The following is a 10,777-nucleotide window of genomic DNA, read 5'->3' as shown; positions in this document are numbered from 1 at the left end:
ACTCTATAGTGGACTTACCAGTCAGGGTTCCCAGATCTTGCCACCAGATTCCTCCAGTATTATCAGCAACTACTACTTTAGAATACTTTATTAATCCCAAAGAGAAATTATTCTATACTAGATGATTAGATGGAAATTACACATACCCGAAAGAGTTCTTGCATAGACTAGCCCAGGGGTCTCCAAACATTCTAAACAAAGGATCGTTTTTTTTTGTCCTTCAGACTCTTGGAGGGCCGGACTTTGGCCAGTGGGAGTGAACATTTTCCTGGCATCAGAGGGAGTAAACATCTGGTATTCGGGGGAGGAATAGTGCCCCATTGCTGGTATCATAGGGGGGAATAGTGCCCAATTGCTGGTATCATAGCGAGGAATAGTGCCCCATTGCTGGTATCATAGGGAGGAATAGTGCCCCATTAGTGGCATCAGTGGGAGAAATGATGCGCCATTGTCGGTGTCGGATAGCAGAATAGGGTCTTGCATCAGTGGGAGGGGCAAGCAAAGGGCTGCATCTTGCCCTGGGGCCGCAGTTTGGAGACCCCTGGACTAGCCCATTCACATTTTATTTTATATTTTATATACTTTAGGATATTACCCTTTAACAATTTATATATTAGAAAAATATAAAAAAAAATTACAATGACAGATTGTCTCCAGATTGTGTTATTTTATATTTAATATACTTTAGGATAACTTACCCTTTAATAATGTATATATTAGAAAAATAAAAATAAATTAAAATGACAGATTGTCTGCAGAGTGTGTTATTTTATATTTTATATACTTTAGGATAATTTGCCCTTTAACAATTTATATTTTAGAAAAAAAAAAATGACAGATTGTCTGCAGAGTGTGTTATTTTATATTTGATATACTTTAGGATAATTTGCCCTTTAACAATTTATATATTAGAAAAATAAAAATAAATTAAAATGACAGATTGTCTTCAGAGTGTGTTATTTTATATTTTATATACTTTAGGATAATTTAACCTTTAACAATTTATATATAAGAAAAATATAAATAAATTACATATATTAATATCAACATATATATATATATATATATATATATATATATATATATATATATATATATATATATATATATATTAGTAATATTAATTAGTGATATTAATAGTAAAATTAATAATTAGTAATTATGTTTAATACACTAGGCTAAACCTTTTTTTCTGGCATTTAAAATAAATAATTAGTAATAATTAATAATATATTAGTATATTAGTATATTAATATCGACTTAGGCCATATTATTTCTCAATGCTTAGCCCCTTTTAACCTGTTATGTTTAATACACTAGGCTAAACCTTTTTTTCTAGCATTTAAAATTAATAATTAGTAATAATATATTAGTATATTAATATTGACTTAGACCATATTATTTCTAAATGCTTAGCCCCTTTTAACCTGTTATATTTAATACACTAGGCTAAACCTTTTTTTCTGGCATTTAACCTTGCTTAACCTTGAACACAAACATGAATATAACTCATCCCACACACATTCAGGCACCTTTCCAACACACAGCAACCTCCCTTTAACTCCACCAGCATACCATACTATTATGAATCACGTATTCAAACATTTTCACACATGACTTAAAAATTATAAAAATACAATTGGACAATGAGTATGTTTTTTTTTTTTGTATTTTTTTTTTATTATCGTAGAAACATGTATTATTTGGAAAAGCATAAACATGTACAAAATACAAAAATAATTGAATAAAAAAAAAAAAAGACTTTCATTTGGCTTTGCACATTGACATTTTACAGACCCTATGCAAACTATGCATGCATATTCAGCTATGTACAGCTTGCACTGATCAATAATATACTAATAGGAATATCTGCAATAACAGGGAGAGAAGATAGAGCAGGTTTATAAAGGCACTATATTGGGTTAGAACTGTACAAACCAGGTACAGTTTATTTTTTCTTAAATATATATATATAAAATAGTATTTAAATCAAACGTGAGTAGTATATTGCTGTATTATCACATCCTGATTTGGGCAAATTAATTAAGCACTGATAAAAAGGAATCATCAAAGCAATCTGAATAACAACCCCCACTGTGCCAATTGGCAAATGGTAACTGCGCGTCAGCGATTTGCGGTGATGATTGCCCAGCGTGAAATATTGAATACTGAAATTAATTAACCTCCATATTCCTATTTAAAAAAAAAAAAAAAATCACTGGCTTGCAGCTCAGAAGCAGATTGTAGTTTCTCTCTCCCTCCCTCTGTGCCTAGATAAATCTCAGTAGGCCACCCACATATTACTGATACGTTTCCCTGAGTTCGTTAGGTCTATGGCTTTACCAAGCTCTTCTTCTGCAGTACCCAACAATGACCAGCAGGGGCGTGTAGAAGTCTACCAACTGTCACGAAGCACCTGTGTAGCCCAATCTCTAGTGCAGACTCACAGAACAGGTAACACTTCCCCCACCCAAAATTCCGGTCGTAACCTCCACCCAAATGATTAGTGATTTTTTTATTTATTGTTTCGTCTTCATCAATCTTCACAGTCCTCTGCTGGGTGGAGTAAGTGTTCCTTGCCTAGGTTTGTTCGGTTCAGAGTCTTAAAACAAAAACAAAAAAAAACAAAAAAACAGCAAAAGTCACCCCTGATCTTTCCGGTATGGCAAGTCCAAAGTTTGTAACAATAATGAAGGAACGTGAAAGGAGATGGTGAATAAAGTCCTGGTGTCCTTTGCTGGCTCGTGGACAAGGCAGTGTAGGGCACATTACACGTAGTTGCTTGCAGGTCCAGATCGTGCTGCGGAATATTTGGCAGAATAAGGCTTCTGATCCCTTGGTGGGCAGTTGCAGCACAGCATGGCACCGCCCAGGAGGAGCAAGGCAGCGGATGCCCAGCCGATGTACAGCGATGCTCCCAGCTCTCTCTTCTGAGCCTCCACCACCAGAGGGTTGTAGAAGTCTCGGATGATGTTGTTGGCGGACCAGGAGACTGGCACCAAGAGAAGGATTCCGGCCAGGAGGAAGATGACCCCAGACACGATCATGACCTTAGCCTTGGCAGACTCATCTTCCACGCAGTTGGTGCACTTGCCTCCGATGATGGACATGAGCACTCCCAGGAGGGCCACCACGATGCAGATGACCACCAGGGCTCTGGCTGCTTGGAGGTCCTGAGGAAGGGCAAGCATGGAGTCATAGATCTTACACTGCATCTGCCCTGTGCTCTGCACCACACAGTTCATCCATAGTCCTTCCCAAACCACCTGGGCCACCACGATGTTGTTCCCGATGAAGGCAGTCACCCTCCACATAGGGAGAGCACAGGTCACCAAACTGCCCACCCATCCTATGAGAGATAGGGCAATGCCCAACACCTGTAGACCCAGAGAAGCCATGGTAGGATGCTTGATCTGCTGCTGGTGCTCAAGTCAAGGTGTGCTGCTGGCTGGTGAAGAATGTGAGTGATGTGCATGGGAATCTACAAAGGTACATATAGTCCCAGCAGCACCCTGGGGAGGAGTTTGTCTGCATCGATCCGGTTCCCCATCTCACAGAAACTCACCAGCAGCCATGAAACCAGTAGAGCTGGATTCTCTGTTTTGTCACAACAATGAGTGGTTTCACCCTCCCGTCACCTCCCCCCTCTGTTTGGCAACCTCGTCACTTTATATGGAGTGTGTCATCAGCTGCAGAGAATTCCCCAGTATCACCAGTACAGAAACTCAGGGGACAGTGCAGCCAGGAAATCATGGGATCAGGTGGGGGGATGATAAGGTTTTCATCCTTGTACGTATTAGAAAGTATGGTGACTAATGCCATGTCCCCTGATCCGAGGTGACAGCAATACCTGTCTAGTCTACATCAGTGCACAGGATGTGACAATCTGCCCTGCCATCAATAGACAGAATAAAAATACACACACAAATAAGATCAGGATCTCACAAGCTAAAATATTTCTATTTACTTAAATATTTCTATTTATATATTTGTTTATACTTGACATGATTGCAGCCATATTAGTGCAATTGTGACAAAGGGGTTGTAAGAGCCGGTTCACACTAGGCTGCATTCACACCTGAGCGTCGGTCGTTCAGCGTTTTTTTCCGCGTTTTTTTCCGGCGTTTTGTCGCGCGTATTCATGCTTATTTGCGCGTTTGCATACAGCGTTGTCCGACGTTTTTGTACTTTGACGTTTTTTATTTTAGCCAATAGGAAAAACTATCATCTTTTCATCACTTGTTGCTATGTTGGTAGATTTTTTTAATCTTCTGCATGGGCGACAAGTTCTATTGATTAAAGCGACAAAACGCCCGTAGCAAACGCCCGTTGTCGCGCAAGTCGCTTGAATCGAGCGTTTCCATTACTTTCTATGGGAAATGGAAACGCTCAAATACGCCCAAACCGCCCGATACGCGCGACAAAAAAGGGTCCGGAACTTTTTTTGGCTACAGGCGATGGGCGTCAGGCGCATCAGCGTTCAGATGTGAACCATCCCCATAGACTCTAATGTATTTTGGTCCCTCTGGCGTTTGTGAGCGTCGCGCTACAGGCGACAAAACGCCTAGGTGTGAATGGGCTCTTAGGGTCCTTTCACACGTGCGGACCGTTCGTCTGTTTTTTCATACGTCCGTTTACGGACTGCAATGCTTTCCAATGGGATAGCGTACGTTAGCGGATGAGCAACCGCTAACGTCCGTTAACATCCGTCACCGTTAAGCTCCGTTTTTTTGAACGGAAGAAAACCCTATTTTTCTTCCGTCAAAAAAACGGAACGGACGAAAAACGGATGTTAGCGGACGATCCGTTTAACATCCGATCCGCTAACATCCGTTTTTCATCAAAATATGTAATAAAAATAAAGTTCTAACAAAAAAGAAAAACGGATGAAAAAACGGATGAAGACGGATGAAAAACGGATGACAACTGATGAATAACGGATGTAAAACGGATGAAAAACTGATGAAAAAACGGATCAACTGATGATAAAAAACTGATCTAAAAAACAGTCCGCACGTGTGAAAGGACCCTTAGGCGGCACGACTTCGGGGGCGACGCCGCAAGGCAAATGACCTCTGTATAGAAGTCAATGCAGGTCGCCGCCGAGCCGCCCCCGAAGTCGTACAAGAACCTTTTTCTAAGGCTGCATTCAGGCTGCATTCACACCTGAGCGTTTTGTCGCCTGAAGCATGACGCTCCAAAACGCAAGAGGGGAAAAAATACATTATTCTCAATGGAGATGGTTCACATCTCCACTCCAAAACGCCTGACGCCGAACGCCTGAAGCTCAAACAAGTTCTGGACCCTTTTTTGTTGCTCGAATTGAGCGTATTTGGGCGTTTTTCTGCTTTTAACATTGGTGACCCCAGACCTGTCCAAAATCGCGGTAAAAAACGCAGCAAATATCGCGGCAAAACACTATGCTCAGGTGTGAATGCAGCCTTAGGGTGCATTCACACTACAACGCGGCATATTTTACCGCAAATTGCCGCGACAAATTGCGGCGTTTTGTCCCGCGATTTGCCGCGACAAAACGCGGTAAAATACGCCACGGTAACATACACAGGAGGGGTGATCAACATTGTCGGCTATGGCCGAACGCCGAAAGCCGCCTGAAAAAAAGGTCCGGGACTTGTTTTGGGCTTCAGGCGTTTCGGCGTTCGGCGTGGAGATGTTAACCAGGCGTATATACACCTAGGTGTGAATGGGCACTAAGGCTGCATTCACACCTGAGCGTCGGTCGTTCGGTCATTTTTCCCAGCGTTTTTTTCCGACGTTTTGTCGCGCGTATTCATGCTTATTTGCGCGTTTGCATACAGCGTCGTCCGACGTTTTTGTACTTCGAAATTTTTTATTTTAGCCAATAGGAAAAATTATCATCTTTTCATCACTTGTTGCTATGTTGGTAGATTTTTTTTATCTTCTGCCTGGGTGAAATGTTCTATTGATTAAAGCGACGAAACGCCCGTAGCAAGTCGCTTGAATCGAGCGTTTTCATTATTTTCTATGGAAAATGGAAACGCTCAAAAACGACCAAACCGCCCAATACGCGCGACAAAAAAGGGTCCGGAACTTGTTTGAGCTTCAGTCGTTCGGCGTCAGGCGTATTGGAGTGCAGATGTGAACCATCTCCATAGGGAATAATGTATTTTTTCCCCTCTAGCGTATTTGAGCATCGCGCTTCAGGCGACAAAATGCTCAGGTGTGAATGCAGCCTAAGTCGGAGTGACTTGCGTCGCTCCTATTAGAACGGTTCTATTGCATATAATGGGACGCGACTCGTCAGGCCAGCTGAGCCTGAACCGGCTCTAAAGGTACAATTTTTTTTTTCCTAAATAGCTTTCCTTACCTTAGGCCCCTTTCACATGGGGCAGTGGAGGTGCGGTGACGGTATAACGGCGCGATTTGTAGCGCCGATATACCGTTGTATTTACCACGATATTCGGCCGGTGCGGTTTTAACCCCCGCTAGCGGCCAAAAAAGGGGTGAGGCGCATTGCGGGCGGTATTACCACGGTTTCCCATTGATTTCAATGGGAATGAACGGTATAGGAGCGGTAGACACCCCGCTCCGATACCGCTCCAAAGATGCGGCTAGCAGGACTTTTGGAGCGGTCCTGCTACCGCACCGCTTCAGTGTGAAAGCCTTTGGGCTTTCACATTGAAGCCTGCAGGGCACAATTTTTTCAGGCGGTATAGCAGTGCTATTTTTAGCGCTGAACCGCCTGAAAAACGTGGCAGTGTGAAAGGGGCCTTAGTGCAGTCCTCCTTCACTTACCTCATCCTTCGTATTTTGCTTTTAAATGTCCTTATTTCTTCTGAGAAATCCTCACTTCCTGTTCTTCTGTCTGTAACTCCACACAGTAATGCAAGGCTTTCTCCCTGGTGTGGAGTGTCGTGCTCGCCCCCTCCCTTGGACTACAGGAGAGTCAGGATGCCCACTAACACACAGCTCCTTTCTCTATCTGCAACGTAGAGAGCGTCCTGACTCTCTTGTAGTCCAAGGGAGGGGGCGAGCACGACACTCCACACCAGGGAGAAAGCCTTGCATTACTGTGTGGAGTTACAGACAGAAGAACAGGAAGTGAGGATTTCTCAGAAGAAATAAGGACATTTAAAAGCAAAATTGAAGGATGAGGTAAGTGAATGAGGACTGCACTAAGGTAAAGGAAGCTATTTAGGAAAAAAAAAAATGTACCTTTACAACCTTTAAGTACTGTCCATGATACTTTTGTATTTGCACTAACATACAATTTTCAGAATAAGCTTTCGGGGTATGTCCCCTTCTAGCACTGCTTGGACCTTGAAGAAGGGGACATACCCCGAAAGCTTGTCCTGAAAAATTGTATGTTAGTGCAAATAAAAAAAGTATCATGGACAGTACTATATTTGCTTATAATATTTAGGGTTGCCTAATACACAGATACACATTCAGCCTAGGTTCACATTGGAGCGATTTGTCATGAGATTTCAGAGATCAAATCGCATGACAAGTCGCAGCCTATTGGCGGCAATGGCACTGTTCCAATAAGTGTGCCGCCGATTTTACAGTGTAGTAGTTCCTGCACTACTTTGCCGATTTCAGGTGCAACCTCAATAGACATCTGTGCATGAAGCCACCCAGTTGTCTATCAAATAGCACCTAAAATCGCGCTGATCTTGCTACTTTGAAAGCGTTTTCAAAGTAGCATCAATGTGAACCAGGGCTAAGGCGCACCTAAGGCCCCATACACACGGGAGGATTTATCCGCGGATATGGTCCAGCGGACCGTTTCCGCGGATAAATCCTCTCGAGGATTTCAGCAGATTTCTCTGCGATGGAGTGTACTCACCATCGCTTTGAAATCCGCGCCGAAATCCTCTGCCTATGACGTGTCGCGCCATCGCCGCGATTATGACACGGCGACGTGCGCAACGCTGTCATATAAGGAATTCCACGCATGCGTCGAATCATTACGACGCATGCGGGGGATCCCTTCGGACGGATGGATCCGGTGAGTCTATACAGACCAGCGGATCCATCCGTTGGGATGGACTCCAGCAGATGGATATGTTCTGCATGTCAGCAAATATCCATCTGCTGGAATCCATCCCAGGGGAGATATATCCGCGGAAAAAGATCCGCTGGCGTGTACACACCATAGGATCTATCCGCTGAAACCCATTTGCTGGGATTTATCTGCGGATGGATTCTATGGTGTGTACGGGGCCTTAGACGGATCCTTCTCACAGCAGGGGTCCAGTGCATGCTGGTTCACAGTTTCGGGTCCGATCTCAGCTCGAATTTCGGGCTGAATTCGCACCTGAAATGGACCAAAAGACACACAGTGTTTTTCTGCAAAACACACCGGACCTGCTGCGGAGATATGTGAACCAGCTCACTAGAAAGCCGGTCAAAACTTCCTGCTATTGCGAATTGGATGCTGTGATTCCGCATCCAATTCGCAATGGTGTGAACCCAGCCTCAGGGTTCACACTGGTGCGCTGTCCGACCTCGGATGTGTTTCGCAACGCACTGCTCTGCAAATCACATGCGATGTCTGTGGGATGCAAACTCAGTCATACAGATTGTGGCTCGGTTCACATTGGTGCGATGCGAGAACCCTGCAAATCCACTGCGGGTTTCCCTCATCGCACCCGATGCGCAGGCAATTCACACTGCTATATGTGAACTGCTGGCAGTGTCAATAGAATGTATGTGTATTAGGCAACCCTAAATATTATAAGTAAATATATAAATAGAAGTATTTAAGTAAATATAAATATTTTAGTAAACTAAACAGTGACAACTTCTGAGATCCTGAGTTATTTTGTCTGTGGATTTGAATTACAATCCATGACACCCCCAAATCAGTTTGCATATCGCAGTGCAAACTGTCAAATCGGACAGGAATCGGATCGCATGGGTGTGAACACTAATGCGAGCCGATTCTGGTGCGGACCAAAAAAAGGGTCCTGTTCGAGTTTTTTTCGAATGCGATGCAAATTCAGACATACAATCTGTATGGCTGAGTTTGCATCGCACAGACATTGCATGTGATTTGCACTACAGTGAGTTGCGAACGGCCGGGAATCTTCAGTTTTCCTGACGGGATTCCTGGTAAGCTTGCTGTGCATACAGACGGCCATTCAAAAGAACCACCGTTCTTTTGAATGGCAAGAACTACGTCGAGCCGGCGCTCATCACATTCGATGCCGCCGCTGCCATCTTGCTACACCCCACCCTAAACCTGTATGCTACCGAGCATGCGTCAAACTCTTATCGAGCATGCGTGGGTTTAGCATGGAACAGGTAAGCATACAGACGACCGGTTTTCTCGGCAGGAAACACTGTGCCGGGAATCCCGATGGGAAAATAGTGGCCCAGATTCAGAGAGCAATTGCGTCTGCGTAACCATAGTTACGCAGCGCAATTGCTTACTTGCGCCGGCGTTTCGAATGCTCCTGATTCAGGAACCTCGATACGCCGACTGCAGCCTAAGGCCTCGTACACACGACAGAGTTTCTCGGCAGAATTCACCGAGAAACTCGGTCAAAACCCGGATTCTGCCGAGAAACTCTGTCGTCTGTACAGTTTTGGCTCGATGGAGCCGCCGAGGAACTCGACGAGAAAATAGAGAACATGTTCTCTATTTTCTCGTTGTCCTCGTTGTTCTATAGGAGAAGGCGGCCCGCCGAGCTCCTCGGCGGCTTCATCCCAAAACTCGACGAGGAACTCGACGTGCCAAGCACGTCGAGTTCCTCTGTCGTGTGTACGGGGCCTGAGATATGACTGGCATAAGGCTCTTACGCCAGTCATATCGTAGGCTGCATTCTTACGATGGCCGCTAGGGGGCGTTCCCGTAGTGGTCAGCGTATAGTATGCAAATTGCATACTAACGCCGATTCACTACGGTACGCGCGCCCTGCGTACGCAGTTTACGTCGTTTGCGTTCGTCGGGTTTCGCGTAAGGCTGCTCCTGCTATTAGCAGGGGCAGCCAATGCTACGCATACCCGTCGTTCCCGCGTCGCAAAGTTTAAATTTTACGTCGTTTGCGTAAGTGAATCGTGAATGGCGCCGGACGCCATTTACATTCACTTTAAAGCAAATGACGTCCTTGCGACGTCATTTGCCGCAATGCAAGTCGGGAAAGTTTCCCGACGGAGCATGCGCACTACGTTCGGCGCGGGAACGCGCCTAATTTAAATGATCCACGCCCCCTACGGGATCATTTAAATTACGCGCCCTTACGCCGGGCATTTTTGAGGAGCGCCCACGCAAATTACGTGGCTACTGCTTCGTGAATGAAGCGTAGCGCAGATAATTTGCGGGGGCACAGGGCAAAAATGGTACGCTGCGCCTCCGTAAGAAGTGCGCAGCGGTACCTGAATCTAGCCCAGTGAGCAGTTTCTTTATTTTTCCCGGGCAGTTTTCCTGTCGGGATAACTGCCAGGGAGCATACACACAGCCGGGATTCCTGGCCAACTGCTCTCCTGGCAGTTTTCCTGCCGGGAAAACCGGTCGGCTTGAGCCTTTAAACTAGGTATTAACATTACACCATCACACCATCGGGTTGAATGAATAAAATAAATATATCAGCCAATATGAACTTATGCTAGCTTTTAAAAACTATAAGCTTTCTAAATTTATACACCAATGGCAAATATGGTTAACACACCTTAAAGTCTAGTACACACAATGGGCCAGATTCTCGTAGTTTTCCCGCGGCCGTAGCATAAGCCATTTACACTACGCCGCCGTAACTTACTGGAGCAAGTGCCATATTCCTCAAGCACA

At 44.5% G+C, this 10,777-nt stretch overlaps 1 protein-coding gene across 1 annotated transcript; it reads right to left on the bottom strand.

The window, feature by feature from the left end:
• Nucleotides 1–1,670: 1,670 nt before the first annotated feature.
• LOC120927545 (claudin-4) lies at nt 1,671–3,505 on the bottom strand. The gene has a single exon (XM_040338291.1). The coding sequence runs from the start codon at nt 3,396–3,398 to the stop codon at nt 2,769–2,771; it is 630 nt and encodes a 209-aa protein (XP_040194225.1). The 5' UTR covers nt 3,399–3,505; the 3' UTR covers nt 1,671–2,768.
• Nucleotides 3,506–10,777: the final 7,272 nt, after the last annotated feature.

Source organism: Rana temporaria, chromosome 2 (genome assembly GCF_905171775.1).
Source record: "Rana temporaria chromosome 2, aRanTem1.1, whole genome shotgun sequence".
NCBI lineage: Eukaryota > Metazoa > Chordata > Amphibia > Anura > Ranidae > Rana > Rana temporaria.
Note: the sequence above shows the minus strand (reverse complement) of the source record. Positions and strands in the feature narration are given on the sequence as shown.